The sequence below is a fragment of the Tauraco erythrolophus genome, chromosome 6 (assembly GCF_009769465.1).
Source record: "Tauraco erythrolophus isolate bTauEry1 chromosome 6, bTauEry1.pri, whole genome shotgun sequence".
Classification (NCBI taxonomy): Eukaryota; Metazoa; Chordata; class Aves; order Musophagiformes; family Musophagidae; genus Tauraco; species Tauraco erythrolophus.
This window is the reverse complement of record NC_141470.1, coordinates 69022802-69045523: the sequence shown is the minus strand read 5'-3', so window position 1 is coordinate 69045523 and position 22722 is coordinate 69022802. Positions and strand designations below refer to the sequence as shown.

The 22722-nt window shown below is 41.2% G+C and overlaps 1 protein-coding gene across 2 annotated transcripts in view; it reads left to right on the top strand.

The window, feature by feature from the left end:
* The window catches only part of PELI2 (pellino E3 ubiquitin protein ligase family member 2), a 75627-nt gene that overhangs the window by 44339 nt on the left and 8566 nt on the right, over positions 1 to 22722 (top strand). For both annotated transcript variants that reach the window (XM_086613040.1, XM_086613039.1), the window contains exon 3: positions 20141 to 20242. In XM_086613040.1, coding sequence (XP_086469166.1) covers positions 20141 to 20242 — 102 coding nt within the window. The remainder of the gene's footprint in view (positions 1 to 20140; positions 20243 to 22722) is intronic.

Genomic DNA, 22722 nt, shown 5'->3' with positions numbered 1-22722 from the left:
AAAAGAATGTGCTTGAGTAGCTATCAGCAATTCACAGTACTCTGTCTATGCCTGGAAAATGAATGTTAACTATTGTTCAATATTTATTTTTAGAAAAATAGGTGATATGGGGTGCTCTATTCAAAATATTTTTCTTAAGAGAATATGTCAATACATAGATCTGTCATGGTGCAAGTCCTGGCTTTCTCAGACTCTCTCAGCAAGAAGGAGGGGAAAAAAGCATACCATGACCAGTGAGAATTAAATGTTCTAGTGTTGTGCGTTTTCATTCCATTTCAATGGAAGACGGGACTGTATGAAGGATGACCCTAATTTTTTGCAAGTGGGATTGTCTTCAACCCAGATGACAATTTAGAGCGCCCATGAGAACAGTCCATGGTAAGCATGTTAAGCAGCAGGATCTAGTCCAAGGAAATTCCTTGCTTGCCTACATAATAATGCCAGGAATTTCTGTAAGTCATCACTTGAGAAGAAACTTTCTCTGATGTTTCTGTAACTTGCTGAGGATTTGCATAAATGAAATGCTGACATAATAAAGGACACTTTCAGAAAGTGTATGTGGAAGTAGGATGGGGGAATGTAGAATTCTAAACTACTTACCCTCCCGTCATTGAGGAGAGGGGCAGGGGAATAGTGTGAACGCCATCATCTGGTTCATCATCCAATTCAGTTAGATTTGGCCTCTTACAGTATCTTTCCTATAGTTAAAGTAACGAGGCATTCTCAAAGTTTGTTAGGAACATGAGAGCCTGGCTGTGTTTCCTTCCCAGAGGTAGGTGGACAGGATGAAGCTTGCACAGCACCTCTTCAGTGCCTCTTCATCACTCTTCACACATTTATTGACTGTATTTGGGGAGAAAAGAACAGAGTGTGTCTGTTCTCTGGAGGGTTATGAAGTGAGTCCTGGTCTGTTGAGTATGTACTAGAAAAAGCAGTTTTAAATGGGTGTGTTTCCAAGAATCCTAAGTGGCCAGAGAGTGCGTGCTGGTAATTGATTGCAGGTATTAGAGCAGTGGGGGAATTCCTGAAGAGTTTTAATGGTCTGCTAAGAGAGTGAAAAGGTAAACTGGTTGGTTAGGGATCAGAGTTGAATTTCTTATAACTCCATACGCAGGACGGAGTACAGAGCTAACGAACACAGTTTTGTGGATAACGTGCTTTTGTCAATAATCTGCTGATTTTTACAGGATGTTGGCACACAAGCTTGTCTGATTAACTGTATCGACACCCTGTTGCATATAATTCTAACAAGTTACTGTGGTTCAGCTGCCAGGTGGTAACAGTCTGTTACTGTGGTGAGTGTAAGCATGCTTACTTGTTTTTAACTGAGAGGGGTAAAATGACTGCTGGTGTCCCACAGTGCTGTGTGATGCTGTGAAGTGAGAGTTGTGTACAAGGCTGGTAGAACAGTTGATAGATGGTAACTTGATTGTATTTTTCTTGTTCTTCAAGATTATTTTTCTTAGTTAATGATATTCTGGTACGAAAAGTCAAGAGGAGAGAAATGGGAAGGAGCACTATGTAGTATTTCATCTTAACTGTTATCAGCTGGCTATTAATTCATTTAAATCCCAAGAAATTATTTGGGAAATTTAAATTCCTGAGCTGATTACTAATGAGATTCCATAGAGGTAAGCAATTTGCTGCATTAAATGTGTCATAGAATCATAGAACGGTTTGGGTTGGAAGGGACCTCAAAGATCATCTAGTTCCAACCGCCCTGCCATGGGCAGGGACACCTTCCACTACACCAGGTTGCGCAAAGCCTCATCCAACCTGGCCTTGAACACTGCCAGGGATGGGGCAGCCACAGCTTCTCTGGGCAACCTGTTCCAGTGCCTCACCACCCTCTGAGTGAAAGATTTCTTCCTTAGATCCAATCTCCCCTCTTTCAGTTTAAAGCCATTGCCCCTTGTCCTGTCACTACACACGCTTGTAAAAAGTCCCTCTCCAGCTTTCCTGTAGGCCCCCTTTAAGTCATATAAAAGAAATTATTTTTTTTAAAAGCATCAACACACACAAACCACAACAAAAAAACCCAAACCAAACCCCACAAACTTCATTTGACAAAACTCGTAGCAGTTCAACTGTCAGAAGGATAAATAAAATAAAGGTGGATCTAGATGACTTGGGTCACTTAATGGGTTTTTTAAAAAGGCATGTTAATTGTAATCCAACTGTAAATAAAATACTAGTAAAGCTAAATATTTGGACGGTTTCAGTAGGGTCTATAGCTATTGCAACAGGGACTGTATCTTGGAAACCAGTGTCTTCCACAATCAGTACAAAAAAGTAATGGAATTCTTTGCTTGGATGAAAAGGGAAGTAGTAGGAGTAAGGGAATGGGAGCATGGTATATTCCGCGGTGATGCTTAATGAAATACTGTATGCAGTTGTGCTGTCAAGTTTTCAGAAGGATTTCGAAAGACCCGAGAGGATGCAAACAGGAGTTGCAGAAACCATTTGAAGGAGGGAATAGAGAGACTCTGACTTGTATAGCATCAAATGAAAACTGGCAGCTTAAACTAGCTCTGCTACAGGTGACTCACCACAGCTACTTGAGAAACTGCCATTTCCGTGGCAGAAAGTGGCTCACAAATTTGCTTCTGAACTGCAGCAACTGCCTGGTGATTTTAACTTGCTGCTGTGTGAAAGCTGAAGCTCCTTGAGGAACAGTCTCTCTCGCTTCTCAAAGACCATTGAGCTCTGTTAGTTTATGTCCTGTGACCACACAAACACTAAAAGGAGGAGAATCAATAACAAGCTGGAAGCTGAAGTCAAGACAACTCAGCTGGGAAGGTTTTCAGGAGAATAGTTAACTCTTGGAGCAAGCTAGTAAGAAAGATGACTTTTAATATCTTGTTGAAATCAAATTAGCATGGAGCAGATTGAAATAGCTGAACACAGTGTACTTAGAAACCAGTACGGGGACAACTGGATGAAATTGGAAGGTGTCTGGTATGGGGGAGAATTGGAGCGGATAAAGAAATTATAATTAAGATTTTTAAACACTGAATTAATTAAAGGGCTCTTCTGGAGCAATGAATATTAAGTGCCCAAAGGTATTTGGTTATTCAGAAGCAGGTGTTCGCTGTTTTCTTTGCAGTCAGGGTGGGGGGTGAGGTAAGTTGTGTTGCAGTAACTGCAGTGGTGTCTTGAGAAGGATGGAAAATGTTCCTGTGTGCTATAGTAGCCACTGCTTGAAATGGGTGAAACTGGATGCGGAGGATAATGGATGTTGCAAAAACAAATTAGGGCTGTTTGAGTAAATGCCAAAATTGAGACTCCTTTTATTTATTTTTTTTAGGTGTAGAAAATGATAGTGCTTACTGAGAGAGAGTAGTATCTGTGTGTACAATGTGGCTAGAAAACCTGGGAAGCATTAGTCTTGGAAGATTAAAGGAAGATACCAGCTTTATTGCCCATGTGTGGTTTGCAGTCTGCAGAGGCGGCGTATTGCAGGGAAGGAGGTAGAAGCCCATGTCTTCCTGCGTGTGGAGAAACCCTCTCAGCTGTCAGGGCTTCTCGCTTTGGTGCTTCGTTAGACAAAGCAGATGCCGCCCATCTTTGAACAGAGCAGAGATTTAAGAGATTGTTTGCTGCTCTTACAGGGGCTCAGTAATAAAATCCCATACCAAAAAATCCTCAGACTGAAGTTTGTGTTTAATCTGTGGCATTGTAAATTTGGAGTGATACTGTACGTAGTGTAAAGAAGTGGTTTATAATCAACTGTAAATTCGGTTTATAGCTTCTGCCATAATTTTAAATCCCTGTATTATCCCTACTCACTGACCTAACTGAACAGAGTGAATCTCTTGAGGGGAAAATAATTTTAAATCAGTTGCCATGTACAGGAACTATAAGGCCAAATGAAATACTTTGATAAAAGGGACTCTAAATTACTTATTTTATATAATAGCTATAATAATAATAGTAGAGGTTGATACAGCAGGATAGATTAACGTAGGTGAAAAAAACCTTTTAGTTGTGAAATGTTTTCAATGTACTACCTCACTTACTAGGCTTTCTGTTCGTGAATGGGTGCCATTATCCCAGAGATCAGGTAAAGCATGGGAGGGTCAATACAAAAATTAATGTTTTGATAGGACAAGACATGCTGAGACAGTTAAGTTGTTTGAAGTCATGTTGCAGGTGGGGAGTGCATTCAGTTACTGGGAGACTCAAACCTTTCCTTATATGTTTATACAAGAACTGAATAGGGGTTCTGGAAGTAATTCTTTAAATAAAGCTTACTATTTGTGTACAATCTGTACATAAAAGAATTTTTGTGTTGGTATTGCACTCCGTGTGGTCTGTGTTTCTCCAACAATACTATGTTATTAAGTTCTTGTTTTTAAGGATCAGTGAATCTGTACTAGCTTGTTGGGTGGTTGTTATGAAAACTGATAAGCTTTTTTCAGTTACGATTATATTAAATGTGAATTGGAATACATTCTTCAGTTATGTTGACTTTGAAGAGATTATTTTTCTTTGGATTTCCATTTCTTTGCTCTAAAAATATATACGCTACTAATTATTTTTTATCTGGCATTTGATCTGGATTGCCATTTTCATCTGTCATTAATTAGTCTTCCTGCTGTGGTGTTTTTTTTAGATTTACAGTTCATACTTTGTGAAAGAATTTATTGGTTTCAGTGCAGATTCCCCCATTAACTGGTCTTAAATTACTTTTTTAGCTCAGCAGAGTGGTGGCTGATCTCTTTTTTGGTTTTGTTTTGTTTGTTTTTTTTCAGTTTGATCTTCATGATCACTGCTGTTTATTTTACACCAAAAAAAAAAAGCCTATTCATTATTTTTCTACTCCTGCCTGCATTAGATACTCCATTAATTTATTTGTAGGTAGTATTTGCTCCAAGAAGTCCCTATAGCTGTATTCACCTATAGGCAGTTGACTCCTCTTTCCATTGATGCATTCAGTGTCCTGAAGACTTCTTTGGATACCATCCAGATATGCCAAAAGTGTAATGGAATTTGGCTAACATTTGACCCAAAGCCATGTGATTTCAATTAGGTATTTGATCAAGAGAACACAAAGGGCAGATAAGTCTGGAGGTGAAGGTGGGTGTGGAAGAAAGGGATGGTGGAAATAATTTAGATGATTCTGGGAACGCTTTTATACAGCAGCTCTCTGGAAAGTGGTAATGGGGCTTTTTGGCAGAGGGCTTACAGAACGTTTTTTGTTCTTGTCTGCAGCATAATTTTTATTCTGGAGTTGTCAAAGCTCAGAAACTTTTATGAGTGTTGCTCTGTAATAAGCCTAAAAACCTATGTAATGGAACAGTCAACAGACCAACCTTCAGACCCAGCCGTGAGGATGGAAGAGGTTGTCCTTCAAACTGCTTAGTTTGTCCAAAGTGCATTTGGTGATGAGTAGCGACGAGCTCAGCTCACGGATCCGAGCAGGTTAGGGAGCTTCTGCACAAACTGTTCCGTTGGCAAGAGCTGTGGTCATGGGTTGCAAAGAGTGAGTGAGTAAGCAGTGATCTCTTCAGCTGCATGCCAAATGTGTGGGTGTCTGCACCAAGGCTCCTTAACTGGCCCTCTCCAGCTCACATGGGCCTGCAGGGGAACACAGTGAATGTCTCACCAGCAGTCAAAAACACTGTACTTGGGGCAAAGTCTTTTGGAAGCTCACAGAGCTGTGACTTGGACACATTGTGGTGTCATGCAGGAGAGCCTCGTGTAAAAGAGGTTAAGAAATGAAAGTATTTGGGGGGTTTGGTTTTGGGTTTTTACCTACTTTTCAATAAACTTGTAAAATTGTGGATGGCGAGGTGGTTTGACTGTGAAACGTGTCAAGATTGCTGTTAAACCTCTCAAACATATATGCAAATTTATGAATTCTTAAAGGTAAGCAATAATCTTGAACTCATTTATCATCTTCATTATGGGCATCCTGATAGTACTGAGTCCTAAACGCTCTTAACTGTCACGAGACTGAGATTCCAAGCTTTACCAGGAGAAGCGTTCAACGCGGCAAAGACTTTCTGACTTGTTAAAACCTGGTTTAAACAACCGATTTAAGAAATCAACTAGTTTGACATCAAATTAAAAACATGATTTAAATCAGTTAATATTGCTTATTTTTATGTGAAGAACTTGTACCCAGGCGTGCTGGGGGAGGTGGAGGGGGGAGGTAGGTACCTGAAGTGCATTTTGCTGTATGTAATTTGATAAGCCTTCTATATTCTCCACATACATGTAGACTGCTTTACTCTCAGATGTGCTTGGTATTCTATAGCCCTAATTAAAACAGTGTCTTATTTATGCTGTGGGCCTAAGTGCATTGTGGTGGTGTTTAATATTCTTCCTCAGTGTTTGTTTCATGCAATATAAAACCCCCAATCCCATACATCACCGACTGCTAGTCTGTGTTTTTCATAGAAATAGTGAGATATCTTATAATTTTGCTACTGCAACTTCAGTCTTGTGCTGTACCTTTAAAAAAAAAAAGTCTTTTTGACTGTATGTTCAGATAGCTTGGGCTTTATTATTAAAGGCATATGTGGAAAAAAATGTGTGATAATACAGGATGGAGTTCTGCCTTGCTTATTTCTGAGTGAGCCTATGTGTGTGTTTGGGAGAGGGAAGGAAACAGGTCGTATCGGTGGTAAAATCAAGTTGTATGAAGTGCATAGCTTTTGATGAGCTGTTCTCTTATCTAACATTACGTATGAATATAAAGCAAGTTGCCTGTAAAGCTTGCTTTAAATTTTAATAGACTGCACAAGAGATAAGTGGTAACTTCTGGATAGGAGTGCGTCCAACACAGCCTGCTAAAACCCAATTCCAGTATTAAAAAATTTAAAACAAGTCTTTGTGGCTTGGATTTTTAGATTGCCATGACAGATTTAAGTTTTAGGGGCATAAATTTCACTTCCTCCCCCTGTCTGAATCAACGTTACTGAAAAATGACAGAAGATTTGAATTTGAAAACACAGTGAAAATAGCAGGAACAGAGACCAATAGAGGCGACTAATCCTCTAATTACTTTCTCTGAACACTGGGAATTGTGCTGCAGAATATCCTTCAGTACAATCTAGAGTAAGCTAAATTTATTCCATTCCAAAGCTGGAGAGGGAGGGATTTTGCTGCCAACTCGGAATAGTAATGATCTGTGGTGGTCTTTATCTGATAGAAGTGAAACATGTGGCTACTCTGTCAAACGTCTTGTCTACTGGCTTGAATTTTCCTGGGTGTTAATTGCTCTGTGCTCACCCTGTCACACCCTGGGTTTTGAAATTTAACTGAACGATCAGGTAGGTAAAGCACTGTGCTCTGGGGGGGCTGAGGAGGAGCAACTGTTTAGGTTGGACTGACCTACGAAAGTTCTATTTGGCTCCACTCTGATATCAAAGCTATTTAGTGGCAGACATGACCCATATTTTGGCCGAAGTGCTCTCAGGCAGTTCTTTTGTACTTGCTTTACTCTGAAGTGTACTGTTGATACTGAAATTTTCCCTGTCTGGTGTTCCACACTGAAGTTAGTAAATAGACAAACATGCTGATCTGGTTTTCGGTTGAACCTCCCTGTGCTACGGTCGAATGTATTTTGTGAATCTGGCTGTTAGCTTGGACTGTAATGCTCTTGGAGTGACAGCCAGGGACAACACATTCTGATGAAGGAATCCTGACTTTGGTCGTTAACACCTTGTTGCAGTTCAGGTGGGTAACTGAGAACCGGGATACATACCTGTTGCTTTCTCACTGTCCTCCTCAGTCTGCAAAATGGAGCAGTGCTACTTACTGGGTGCTCCCAGAGCCATGCCATCTTCTGCGTGAAGAGATGGTCTGTCTTTTTCCTCTGCATAACTGTGTTTTTTAAACTAATTTTGGGAATCAGTTTTCAACTCTGTACAGATACAGAGACGGTGCTGGGGAGGGGCTTACAGTCAGTTGTGTTTTGAAATGAGCTTGGCAACGGCACATGTATAGTGAAGAAAGCTCCTTGCTTCCCACTTGTTTGCAAATTGATTTTTCAATGCCTGTGCAGCAGCATAAATCAGGATTGCATTGTCTGCTGTTTAGTGTGTTATCTTGTTGACTTAAAACACTTAAGTAGCTCAGTCAACCAGAGTTCAAACGAAGTGATTGTGTCTATTTTTTAAATATACTAAGTTGTGTGTAAGGAATGTGAGTAAGTTCTGAACTTGACACTTTTGTTTACTGTCGATTCACAGGACTTAAAAAAAAAAAAAAAAAAAGGAAGTGATCACTTCCCATGTGAGTTGCATGCTATTTCCACTCCTTGAGCATCAGCGTACCGAGAGCCTCCTGGTCAGACTGATCGCCTTCATGTAGACCTAAGATCCTACAGATGTACCTTTCCGTGCCTTCTGCACGCAAAGTGTCTTGCAGTAAGGATGCCTTGTTTGAAAAGTGGGCTTAACTTGCTTTTCCTTGGAGAGCTACTGTCAATAATGTTGGTCCACCTTGGTTCAAGTACCAGCTGAACTATTCTGCAGGATTTTTTTTTGGTGGTAGTGTCTGTGAAGGGAAACACTACAAAGTCCGGTTTGCTGCGATGACTTGTTGCAATTTCCATAAGAATCTTAGATAGAAAAATATATGGTTGCTTTTGGATTTGTTCTATTGAAGAGTGTTTTCTAGAAGGACAATACTCTAGCTATAGCGTGAAGTCTAGAAAGCAACTTCTGTCACTTGCTGGGCTTTGTGAAACGTTATTGTTTTCTATAAGCACTAAGTGACTTCTTGGCAAGAGTAGCTTCACATCTTCCCCCTCGGAGAGATTTTTGTGCAACTGCTTAACAGGTCTCTTAGATAACTGTCTGGAGAGTCTTTGGCTGTCTTAATGTAAAATTGATTTGTGTCAGATTGAATTTATGATTTCTGGAAGCTACAGAATGATATGCAGCTTCTCATCTTGTTGTCATGTGCTCTCCTTTGGCTGGCAGGCTTGGATTGGCGCTCGTGGGTGCTTTGATTCACAGAAGCATTCACCGCTGCTGCGCCGAGCGTACAAATCTTTCAGTCTATGTATTGATAGAAGCTCTTGAGGGGACTTTATCACTGTATTTTTTTTTGTCTGGTTTTTAGTTAAGGATTCTAATTTGTGGCTGTTTTGTGTGCTTGGCATATCCAAATACATAAGTGTAGCCAGGCATCTGCTGCTTTTGTTCCTGATGTATATAAATGAATTGTAGACTGTTGGCACCAAAACGTGCAGCTACAAACACTGTTGCATCCTTCTCTAATTACTGATATTTTTGTGGGTGTATCAAGGGTTTTGGAGGATGTGCTCCAGCTGCAGTGGCAAAATCATGTTTATGCCTTCATGTTTAAATTTATAGGCTTGTAGTCTTCCAGAAAAAAAAAAAAATCTTACCCTTTAGTGAGGTAATGCCAGAAGTTTTGGGGTCAGAAGTTTTACTTTCAGAAGGTCACACACCAGGGGAGGTCTTACTGGTCTTCAGTACGTGATCTTAGTACAGTGAACATCATCTTGAACACAGCTCTTGGTACAGTAGGCTTTTTTCCAGTCAACCATTTAGTCTCTTTCTTCTTAAAGTGACTGTAGCTGAACTGTTTCCTGTGCAAAGTCTCTTTCAGTAGACTAGTAGTCTCTTAGCTTCCCTTGCTCTTAACGAGGTGATTTCTTAGGCTTCTTTACTGAGGAGATGAGGAGAACCAGTCCATTATACGAAGGTAGGAAGCCTTAGTACTACCAGAGTCGTAGCAGCATGACCAGGGACGGTAGCTCTCAGCTGCTTATCTCTTACTTTCTACCCTGTTTGTTGTGGATAGAGAATCTTGAATGCTCGGTATATTGTAAGAGGTCTTGTTCCAAAGCAGTATCCTGGCAGATATGTGTTCTAACTTCTTGATCCCGCTTTTCTGGGCTGTTTTGCTTCCATTTTACAAGTGGCTATAAAGTACATTGCAAAACCACTTTGCAAATTCATGCCCATATGCATTTTTCTTTTAGATAGTGATATGACTGCATGGTGAGTTGAAGCTGAAACAGGAACAGATGTGTCTTCCAGAAAGTGTTTTAATCATTCGGTTGTAATCTGTATTGACAGGTACATGGAAACGTAACCTGTAAAACAGGGGGTGGGTGTCTCTACACTCTGTAGTGATCGGCTGAGATAATGAATAGAGAAAACCTGGTGGAGTAAATAAGAAGTTGTAGTACTAATTTTTTTTAAGTATGAATAAATTATTGTTAGCTACCAATATATGAACTGCAAAATTTAGAGCAACATGCCTGTACTGACAGTCTGAAACAAGTATTGAAAAAAAACAGTTAAAGTCACATATCAAATAGATGAAACTCAGTACAGGACAGTGGTGAACATATGTGTCTCCTGGGTTTCCAAAGCGGGTGAAATGCGTCCCCAACACAGGACTACAGCAGGCAACTCCCGAGCAGTTGCAATAGGAAGTGTAGCAGCAAAGTACAGGCAGTAATTTGCCCAAAGGAACGTTCTGGAGGTTGGGGTAAATGATTTATGCTGTGGGTAGTTGATGTATCTGACATTGCCGCAGCTTTGTGTTGTGCCTCTGAGCTGTCTCTAGCTCTAGTGTGCTTGGGGGAGGAAATTTAGCAGCTGACTAAAGGAGGAAAACTGCAGACTTGATTTCAAAGACGGATGAAAGATCACTTGCAATATAATGCTACTGAACACGAGTGGAAGAAAATGGACAGGGGAAATAAAGGTTTTAAGGGTTAGAAAAGCTAAAAGATGAGACTGGGAGGAAAATGATTCACAGGTTAGGTAGGAAAAGTGTTGATTCACAACCACCAAAAGTTTGTGATTTACAAAACAGTTCCTGAGCTACTAACAGACACGGCTATATTATACAGTATAGACTGGCACCTATTTCAAGAGAGCAGCCCTGAGGAGAAAGACTTGAGGGTGTTGGTTGATGAGAAGCTCAACATGAGCCGGCAATGTGTGCTGGCAGCCCAGAAAGCCAACCCTATCTTGGGCTGCATCCAAAGCAGCGTTGGGCAGCAGGTCAAGGGAGGGGATTCTGCCCCTCTGCTCTGCTCTTGTGAGAACCCCCTGCAGTGCTGTGTTCAGCTCTGAGGTCCCCAACACAAGAAGGGACATGGAGCTGTTGGAGCAGGGCCAGAAGATGATCCGAGGGCTGGAGCACCTCTCCTGTGAAGACACGCTGAGAGAGTTGGGTTTGTTCAGCCTTGAGAAGAGAAGGCTCTGGGGAGACCTTCTAGCAGCTTTCCAGTACCTAAAGTGGCTACAAGAAAGCTGAAGAGGGACTTAGGATGCGTAGTGATAAAACAAGGGATAATGGCTTTAAACTGAAAGAGGGGAGATTTTTGAGATCTAAGGAAGGACTTTACTCTGACAGTGGTGAAACACTGGAACAAGTTGTCCAGAGGAGTTGTGGCTGCCCCATCCCTGGAAGTGTTCAAGGCCAGGTTGGATGGGGCTTTGAGCAACCTCGTGTAGTGGAAGGTGTCCCTGTCCATGGTAGGGGGTTTGGAACTGGATGATCTTGAGGGTCCCTTCCAACCCAAATGATTCTATGATTCAAGCTGCTTTTAATACTTTGAATTAAGTGAAACAACTTGAGTTGCTTTACCAGAACTGGTCAGGAGTCCTAGGTATGAGGTAGGACTTGGGTCTAGTGAGTGGCTGCAACAACAATGATTTTGGGCACCTAACTTTAAGCTATGTAATTCGATCAACATCCACTATGCATTTTGAAGATGCGTTTTGAATACTCGTGTTTGTCTGAGGAGTAGCCTACTCTACGTTATTCCCTGGAATAACAGTATGCAGTCAAGTGTCTGTCAACCCCAACCTAGCTTATCTAGAAATGCTTTTAGATTGTTGCCTCCTTGCTTGTTGCAGTACCCAAAATAGAGAATTAGGGGAATGACGTATTTTGAGGCCTCTTCTGGAGCAAGAGTGGTATGTGCAGTATTGGCTGGTCGTCCAAAATTTTACACCGACACAAATTCAGCAGACAAAGAGAATCATTTAACATCTGCCTGTTGAATTGATAAATGGTAAATTGCGTTAGGAGTGCACAACCTCACATGTGCACTTGTAGCAGATGGCTTTGACGTATGCAAGGGACAAACGTGGTGTCCCTTCTGCCCCCTCCCCGCCAAATCTCCAAGCTCAGCATGGAAGGATATGTAAGAACACACTTGTGAGTGCTTTGAAAGCCATAAAAGCTTGAAGTGTAAATAAACTAAGACTATTTGCTGATATTGTTTATGCATAGACACTGAGCCCGTGTGCCCTGAGGGGTTTTTTTGGGCAGGAAGAGAGATTTGCGTTTAGTAGATTGAAGAGGGGTCGCCTGCAAGTTACACGTGTCAACTCTTATTGCGACTGGGATTGCAGGCAGTGTCACACACACATAGTTTTAAACGGTTTCTTTAAATGTCAAATATTTGTTGTCCCATTACTCCTTACATGTGCATTCTTAACTTTCCCCCAGTCTTAGTGCTTGCATCATTTAAGAAATGAATGAAACTATCTGAAACCAGTAAGAAATTTGTAATGTTTTTACAGTTAACTGGTGCTTTCAGAAGGCAAGCAGTGCTCTATTCAGTTTACCATATACTGAAGAAGAAGAAATAATTTGCCTGCAGGTAGTTGCAACATCTGTATATGTATTTAAAAAACATTGTCAGAAATGCTCAAAGTGCTGTGTACAAAATCCATTTCTTTATGGCGCCATATTCTTTCACTTTACCTGTATTTGCTGACTCTTGATCTTTTTTGACCATTTCCTACCACTCATTTAGTTGTCGAGAGAATATTGCCAGATGAAATATTAGAGACAGACAAAGCCTTAGCAGTGGCATTCAAAAACTGTGGTGCAGTTCTAATGTAGACACTTTTTTGTAAGGAAAGGAAGGAAGAACACTGAAGGATGGGCTTGTACGGAGCTGTGCAGGAAGCAGATGCAGACTTGTTTAGCAGCTGGGCCGGCGATTCTGGTTGGTACAATCGTTTCAGCCCCTCCTGTAGGCACATGAAGCCTGCAAGGTTTTCACGATAACGTCTCTGTTTTCTTTGCAAAAGGCTGGGGGAACGTCACATATAATAGCTGTATCCGTAGCCAGAGGTCAGTGTGAATTTTCAGTGTTATTGCAATCTAGTGTTCCAGAAGCAGTAATTCTGGTCAATTACTGGTGGGTTTAAGTTAGGCCAAAGTAAAATTGCAAACAGTCTTTAGTTAATGTTCTGTGAATTGACATTCGTTGTAATCTGCTGGGAAACTTCCTAAGTGGACACACTGTTTTGATGCAGCCAAAATGTCAGTGTGTCCTGATCATGAGCTTTTGTTGTGTTTTCTTGTGGTAACCTAATGTCTGCTGGCTCTGGCAGTCAGTCTGTCCAGAAATCCAGAGGAAATGTGATGTGTTCTTTGCTTTAAAAGGATTCCTTCCTTGCTAGCCAAAGCTTCCTTTTTCTCTTAAGTTGCAAGATCTTTTGTCTCACGTTCCTGAGTGTTTCTTGTGTTCTCTTTTTGTAAAAGAAATTGAAGGCTGGCAGCCAAGTAAGAAAGCATTTAACTCATGAAGGCACTGCTGTCATTAATTTTAAACACGTCAGTGTGGTGTCGGTCAGCTTGACTACCAACAAAGAAAACTAAAGTGTTCCCATAAATCATTTTATTGTCCTAATCCGACCTAATTAACTAAACTAAAACTCTTATTCTAATGGAGCAGCCCTTCCTGTGAGACATCTGCCTCTTTTCTGAATGGATTTTAGCTATTTTCTGCTGTAGCGTGGAAGAGTTGGTAACCATGGTCATGAGAGGGACTTAACACTATCTGTAAGGAGCGAGCGAGGCACAAGTGAACAGTGAAGTTTAAATTTCCAAATGCAGAGCTGCTTTTTTCTTTTCTTGGAAACGTTGTTTGCAAACCAGAAGAAAGTATCAAAATCTCCATTTCTAGAAGTGAATTAGACCTGCCTCCTACAAGCCTTGCAAAGCTGCAGCCTGAAAGCTGTGAGAAGTTTGGGATCTGCTTCTCTAGTTCATGGACACAGTCTTCACACAGAAGGTTTGACCTAATAGTGTTCAGCTGATGTAGTCATGCTGTGAGCTCCTGACCTGTTCTTGAACTCCTGCGCTGAAGATGACTAAGGGAAATGAGCAACTTTGTGAGAGCTGTGGCACACCAGAAGATGCTCCTCGATAGGGAACATCTGGCTGAGGGTAGATGTCAAGTCTGTAGTAGATAAACATAGGATCTCTTACTAAAACAACTAGTACAATTTTGGGGGAAGAAAAAAAACCTCAACACCCCACACGTGTACTTTTTAAACCTTTCTTCAGGTTTGATCCTTAAGCCAGGATATTTGTTATACTCTTATGTCTGTTGTTGGTCAAAAAAAGTGGTGCACTTATTACAGAACACAAATTTTAAGAATATACACTAGTTTATCACTGTGTGCAAAACAGGAGCTTTCAGAGTCCTCAAATAATAGCCCATAAAAAAGAAGTGCAAGGAAAACGTGGGTTTTCTTGTTGCACTTGGAGAGATCTAACTATACCAGTGGTGACCTCTTGAAAGAGAGCTCCATCTTAGGTCAGATTATTTTACAGTCTTTTTCTGTGTTCTTGCAGGAGTGATCTGCTGTTTTGCCTTCTTGTGGCTTGTTGGTCGATAAAGCAGATGCGTTTGCAGCTAATCTGTCATTATGCAAGAGGAAACAGTTAAAGTTTTTCAGACCTACTGACCTTTCTGCTGGTTTCCAGGAGAGAAGCCACTGCTGCGATTGCAGTCAGTGGTTGGGAGGGTGGTGGCACGCGATGGGGTGGGGTGGCACGCAGTGGGGTGGCACACTCCAGGTAACGCTGTGTGTTTGCAGATGCGGTGGTGTGTATCGCTGCCGGTCGGTTGGGTCTACATCCACTCTGCTGAGGGTCGAATATTTTTTAAGTTTTGTGTTTCTTTCTTTTTCTGTATCTTTTTTTAACAGAAGCAGAGTACTAAGAAGTACTGTTTTTTAAATGAAACCTTTGTGCATTCTTATTCCTCTTATCTACAAGGCCTTTTTATATGTGAGATGAGGGAATTCTATGTTCTCACTTCTTAAAATGGTCGTAAAACTGATAGCAGCTCCCTTACCAGGGGAATGAGCGAAGAGCAAAGCACGCAGGTGGGCTGGGATGTTCCAGGGGCTGGCTGAGGTGCAGCGTTGCTGCTGGGAAAGCAGGCTCTGTTTGATCTTAGTTCCTCTGAGACCTGACAGATTTGTAAGCCATAGCCTTTAGCTTCTGCTTTGATTCTGAGTGCGGAGTGCTGGAACGAGATTTTGTTCTCAAACGGAGAGAAAGGAGCGAGAATGAAAAGTGCGTGTAAGGAGGCAGAGGGAAAACCAAGGCCAAGTGTAATTCCAGCCAGTGGGAAGGATACAAGAAAACTTAAGGAGCTACTAATAAAGCTTTTTATTTTTCTTAAATAAAAATAATTTAAAAATTACATAGGCCATGGTAGCCTGGGGGTGAGATAGTGGGGCTTCTCAGATGCAGCTCTTTTCAGTCTTTGATAACATATGGCAGTTTTGATGACCCTAAATCACTGGAATGCAAACCTCAAGACAGCACATCGAGGGTAGCTGCAGCGTTTTGGGTGATGGGGAGGAGAGGAGCCTTCCTGTTAAGGTAAGCTGTTTTGACATAGAGGGAGGCTTGGAGCTTGCACTCTGTCCTCCAACTTGAAAGCCCTGTGGAGATAAATGGGTTGCTGTCTTGGAAAGATGCTGGGGAAATCTGTCCCTTCATGCCAAGTGGAATATGGTACCTCAGGATTCCTTCGTTGCTTAAATTTGGACTTTTTAAAATCCCTCAGCCCTGATCAAAAGAATCATGGCCAGCAGGTCAAGGGAGGTGATTCTGCCCCTCTACTCTGCTCTCGTGAGACCCCACCTGGAATACTGCGTTCAGCTCTGGAGTCCTCAAGACAAAAAGGGACATGGAGCTGCTGGAGTGGGTCCAGAGGAGGCCACAAAGATGATCCGAGGGCTGGAGCACCTCTGCTATGAAGACAGGCTGAGAGAGTTGGGGCTGTTCAGCCTGGAGAAGAGAAGGCTCCGGGGTGATCTCGTTGCAGCTTTCCAGTACTTAAAGGGGCCTACAGGAAAGCTGGAGAGGGGCTTTTTACAAGGGCATGTAGTGATAGGACAAGGGGCAATGGATTTAAATTGAAAGAGGGGAGATTTAGATTGGATATAAGGAAGAAATTTTTCACTGTGAGAGTGGTGAGGCACTGGAACAGGTTGCCCAGAGAAGTTGTAGATGCCCCATCCCTGGAAGTGTTCAGGGCCAGGTTGGATGAGGCTTTGGGCAACCTGGTGTAGTGGAGGGTTTCCCTGCCTATGGCAGGGGGGTTGGAACTAGATGATCTTTAAGGTCCCTTCCAACCCTAACCATTCCATGATTCTATGATGTGGACGTAGAATTACTAGCAGTGGAATTATTCTGGAAGAATATCTTGCTGCTGTTATTTCCTCCACAGGGTTTTTGTCAGTTAGTCTCCACTTTGCTATCTGTTTCCTCCAAAGGGAATTACTTGGATCCAGCAGCTTGAGACAGTTAACCGTATGAAACAAACTGCAGTGTAGGCAACTGAATTAAATTGAGTCTGTATCTCCACCAGCGTTCCTGCTGGACAAGAGATGGCACATGCTGTGGCCAGTCTGGAGCCACTTGTTTCAGATTTGTTTGTCAGGCTCAGGCTATACATACTAGCGAGGTTTTTCCAGCATTTGTTTCTGTTGGGAGCTAATTTTAGGGTGGTGTTTTTTTTTTTTTTTCTGTGTTCAATTGCTGATTTTCATTAAACTTTTAAGAATGTAGAAGATATGAGAAAACTACTTGTGAATTAAGGTGATGTTGACCCACACACTCAAAAGCTTGATTGACTGAGTACAAGCTTTGAAAAATACACATTATTGCTCTGGTGGATCTTGGCAGCCTTGGGGTGAAGGTGAGGAAATACAGGTAAGGTTTAGCGCCTGGTTGGGTTGTTTTTTCTGAGGAGGGGGGATCCTACTGGCAGAAAAAGGTCTAAAAATTTGAATGCTAAAAGCAGTAAAAAAGCAACCTGACTATTTTGGTTGCTACAAACCAATTTTAAGAGGGTTGGGGCAATCAGTTCCACACTTTTTTGGGACTTGTAGTGTGGTTCTGTAGCTTCTCAAGCTGTTAAAATCCTTCATGATTCTGCCTGTGGCTGCATTTCACTTAAAATACTGTTTTATTAAGATATTTACCTTTCACTTGTCATAGTCATGGCAAATCATTCATACTTCTGATTTGTGTAGTTCTTGAAATACCATTAACTTTTTAACTAGGAAGTCACCACTTGCTTTGAAACCAGCAATTAAAATGTCTGTAAAATGTCGTGAATTGGAGCAGCTTTTGGTGCTGGGCAGACTGTAAAAGCACAGAAGTTGAAACCTTTCTCATAGTGTTCTTAGCTTTTTGAAGCATGATTACACAATTCCAGGAAATTAAATAAGGCATTTCACACTGAAAATAGTAAGGTTTAAATAGTGGAAAACACAGAGGAGGGGAAATAAGATGAGGAAGAAAAGTTGGGAGGGAAAAGGAACACACGCAGAAAAGAAGATAGTGTCCTACTCTACTATTTCAGAGAAGATTCTGACCCTGGTCAACCTAATAGGAATTATTAACATATCTAAGCCCTAAGTTCTGTAGGCATAGGGCATGACCTTACTAAGTAATTCTGGAAATTCTTATGTTTCCCCCCTTGGTTTTTCCATCAGACTGTAAAACTTTCAGTTTTGAGTTTCACCAAAGTTTCTGTTTGATCCAGTATCTTGTCTGACAAGAGCATAAGCTTAGGGCATGTGTCCATGCCTGGGAATTCTTACCCAGCTGCCGATAGGTGATTGGAGCTGATGGGCTTGTTGTCCATTGTATCCTCAGCTGCAACACAGTTTTGTGGAAATGGATGAAAACTTTGTGTGTAAAAGCTATTACTTTCTGCTGTTTGAAATTGCGATGTTTGATATGAATATAAGTTGATTATTGCCATATTATGCTCAAAATGCAAGGTGTTAGGGTTTCTTGTTCATCACTTAATAATTCATTTATCTTCTAGTAACACCTGAGACCTACTCAGGGCTCAAGATCCCGTTGCTAGTTGTCAAACACGCAGAGAGGAAAAGCTCTTGATATACGGTTTGATCCTACAGTTGTCCTGTGACTTATCTGAATTGCATCTCGAGGTGCTGTTTGTTCTTGCAACACACTGTGTGTCAGCGTCATGGCTGTTACAAAACAGACCAGAAATTTAAATTAGGAAATTTAGAATCTGTACTGCTGATGCTGTGTATGTTTACCTCACTTTTCAGCTGGTGTTACAACTGTTGTAACAAAATCAGGAGAACTCGACTTTACGGCTTGAAGGTTTGTTAAAAGCTTCATTGCAGAATAAAAAAGGACTGAAAAGGACTGGGAAAGGTCATCTTGCCCAATCTTTTGTCTCCAGGTATCATCACCTAAGCCTGAATAGCAGGTGTTGGAGCTGCTAAGAGCTTTCGGCAAGAGACACGTTATAAAAGTAGTCTCTAGTCTGTTGCTGTAAATGCACGGAGTTTACAAGAAAGAATTATTTTTTTTCAGTAATTCTGTGTCAAATACTTTTGCTAACCCTTAGAAGGCTTTTAGTATGCACGTAGATGTTCTTAACACCTCGAGCATTCAGTAAGACTTTTAATGATTTGTTTAGTAATTGATCTGTAGCTTTGGGATCGTTTAGACTTTTGTGAGAGCTGACAGATGAGTAGAATGTATTCAGTTGCTTAGTTTAATCGTTCCTATCTGAATTTCGTAGGTGAAGAGAAGCATGAAAGAATGGAGCTAGTTAGAGAACCTATTCCAGAGAATTAGTCCCCTTAGCAGAAAACTGGAGAAAGCTTTAATTAACCTATTAATTCAATACTTAAGTTTGCTGAGCAGTAGCATTCATTACCTTTCATATTTGTTTGCAGTTGCTATATGGACCTCGTATTTCCATATGTTTCCGTGTTAGCCAATAGATTTAGTTTCTCAGGTTGTTTCCCTTGGTCCTGAAGCTTTTCCTAGTGTGTTTACACTGTGCAGCTAGCACGGTTACACTGTGTTGGAAGTGAGTGTTGAACTTGAGAAACGACCATCAGTGCCACAAAGATTCTATATGGTGAGTCTCCGAGGTTCTGAAAGGATCGCTGGGACCTGCCTTTCCTTAGGGCTCTCTGCTGCGGCAGCTCTGCTCTGTGTTTATCCATCAAAAATAAACTTTCTTTTTCATCAGAAAACTGTTTCTTGCTGTTTCTTTCCAAGTTGGGACTGCTCCTGTGTTGGGCTGATGTCTCTGTTCTGTTCTCTGAAGTAGTTGCTGGACTAGTAAAAAGACAATTTAGAGATGTAAACCTGGGAAGTCTTAACAAATAAGGAATTCCTTCTTAGTGAGGATCAGCGGAATAACAGGAGTTTGTCCCTCTTCTAGTCTGGTTTTAAATACTGAAATACTTTTTAGTCTCTGATGCTGTATCATAGAGATCAGTTTCCTTTGACAGGTAGTGAGAAGTACCCTTTAATGAGGGAAAACAGATTGAAAGTGCTTGCGCGTTGTCACAATTTATAGAAAATCGCTAGAGTCTTTTTGATGTAACTAGAAATCTACTTAACTTCAATGATATCTCTACCTCTGAAATCCTGGCACTTTTAACTGGAAATCAATTATATTGCTCATTTGCTTTAAAAAAAAACCAAATAAACCAAAGAACCGAGTTTAACCCTAAACCTTAAGAACTAAATTTAACCCTAAACCCTCAGTCTTTGCTGGGGTACAAGTTCCTATGAGGATTAGGAATTTAATATAATTTCAGGGAGAAAACCATGTGTTTGCGGTCTGAACTATGAAAATGGTAGGTGTTGGGTACTTCTGAACTAGAAACAAGTGCAGCTGTGGGGTTTTCCATTAAAACCAAATCTTATTGTATGTATTTACTCAACCTTGTAATAAAATGTTATGATACACTGCTTTTCCTGGTCATAGTAAAGGTGTTTATATAGTGAGATAAATTTGATTATAAATATTTATGTGGAAGCCATGTGTAATAGACATAATATTTCTGTTCAACAGGCGATCAGCTGTAAAGGTCAGCACAGTATCTCTTACACATTGTCCAGAAACCAGACTGTTGTGGTGGAGTATACTCACGATAAAGATACAGACATGTTTCAGGTAAGACTCTATGTGGTACTTGTACGGTGGTGGTTGTTGTTTTTTTTAAATATGGAACCACAGTTCTGCATTATATTTTTCTTGGCATTTTCTCTGATCTGTGGAATTTTTATGGTTGAACCCAGTTGCATTCGTATGGGAGCACTTTGATATTTTGCATTGTCTGCTCTTCTCAAACCAGTGCCAGCATCTGTTAATATCCTTACTGCTTTCAGTGTACTCTCCTTTTTCTGTAAGGACAGTGTAACGACTGTACTAACAGTACCAGAAAGAAATGTGTACTCTGTTTGGATTCAGGAATAAGCACAAGAGTACCCCACCCCCCACCCCCCCCTCCAGTTAATCAAGTAGCTGGAGTAAAAAGGAGGTGGATAGGAGTAGGATGTGGGATGGGGAAGGAGGAGAAGGAGGAAGGTAAAAGCTAAGGTAAGGAGGGCAATGGGGGAGCTGTGCACTAAAGGAGAGAAGCCAGTGATAGAATGATTAAAAACTGTACCTGAAGGGTGTGCAAATATATCAAATGGTGTAGGGGATTGTGCTGAGTTTCTCTAAGCCACCTTCTATCCAACATATTTTCACTCTCCTATGTATGCATTTGTTTTTTTTAATCTAATGTTCTGGTAACCTAAGTTATTTTCTTGTGTGATGTTTAGTTTTCTATTTAATAAGAGAGCAGAAATTCTGTACAAACTGAAACCTCAGGCTCAGAGGAAAACAAATACACATCACCTTTTCCAATCTAGACTAATCGGGTCTGTCTTGTCAGTGACCTCTGTAATTAGAGCATCTTATGAATTGTTATCCCTCCTCATTCAGTCTTTCACGCTCAGAAGGGTCAGCAGTTGAGTGTTGACAGAAGAGGAAATGGCTCTGTCAAGATGAAAATGTTTTTGCTTCATGTGACTTCTGTTTTTTGCTCTATATAAAATCTTTCCTAGTGTGACTTTGAAAGGATTAGGTCCAAATAGGGATTGATAAAAACCAGTCTTGCTCATGTGGAGCTGCATGAATAGGTAGTTAGAAAAGAATCACATAGCCAGAATGAATGAATCTCCAGATTTTTCTATGTTAACTAGTAAATGGAAAAGGTAACCCATTCTTTGGGGTTACTCCAAGATACTTGTTTATCTCTGCAAGATGCTTTTGTGCCTTGAGTAGCTTCAGTGAAACTTCTTCTGTATGTACATTTTAAAAAAACATTTTAGAAAGCTGGAATTATTTCACTTGTGTGCACTAAAAAAACGAATAAACAAGTTGCAGAACAGCTGCTTTTCTGGTTGTGTTGTATAGACAGCTCTCTTCTTGATTGCAGAATATCCTAGTGGGATATCTACTATTTACTTAGATATATACTATTTACTTATTTACCATTCAATGATACTTGGGGTTGGGGGGGGGGGTGCTGTTGAAGAATTAGGTAGGTTGAGATGCTTACTTGTCACTAATGGAATCTGGCAGCACTTCACAAACGGCATCTCAGCTGACCCTTGTCTAGGGCAGTAGGTTATGAGAGCTAATTAAGGATGCTTTGGACCTAAAACAGGGGTTTGGCTCAGCGAGAAATGAGTTGGTTAAGCATAGCGTAGCCCAGCTAACAACCTGTCTTCCCTTGCTTCCCTTTGAGATCCACTAATGCTCAGTAGAGGCGGAGATTGCACAGGGTAGCGCACCCAGACAGCTTGGACTGCACTGCCTGACCCAGAGACCTGCTGCACTCCATGGCTGACAGGAGTGCACGTTTCTCACTGCCACTTCACAAGCATAGGTTGTGCTTTCTCCTCTTGGGTGCCTGGTGAAACAGGTTGCCCAGAGAAGTTGTGGATGCCCCATCCCTGGAAGTGTTCAAGGCCAGGTTGGATGAGGCTTTGAGCAACCTGGTGTAGTGGAAGGTGTCCCTGCCCATGGCAGGGGTGTTGGAACTAGATGATCTTTGAGGTCCCTTCCACCCCTAACCGTTCTATGATTCTATGAAATGTCACAAAAGCTCGAATTTTGGGCCCTGTACTAATTCACCAGGCAATTATCTGCCATGCATTTATGGCAGATAATTATGCACCAGGCAATTATCTGCCAACCAGTTATGTGACTGGTTTGACTTTTGACAGGTCAAACTATACCATCTTAGTAACAACAAAACCTTTTGAGCTGATTTTTGTGTTGGTAGAGTGCCTCGTTCCTTCTGGTGTCCCCTCAAATGGCCAACGTGTCAGGGTTAAGGCTTCTGTATTGTTAAAATTCCTCTTTTCAGGGCAGTCTGTTTCTTCTGTCTTGATGTGTAGGCTGTCATGCTGTGACTTGATCTCAGCTTCACCTCAAGCGCTGTGTCCAGGTTCATATTTCCGTTCTCTGTAGCTGTTTTCTGAGAATTGCACTGCAAGCATTGGCCCAGAGGGGCTGACAGCTGTGAGAATGGGAAAAGGAATGGTCTGTTGGACTGTGGCAAGATTTTGCTGCTAAAGCAATGCCACATAGCAGCTGAA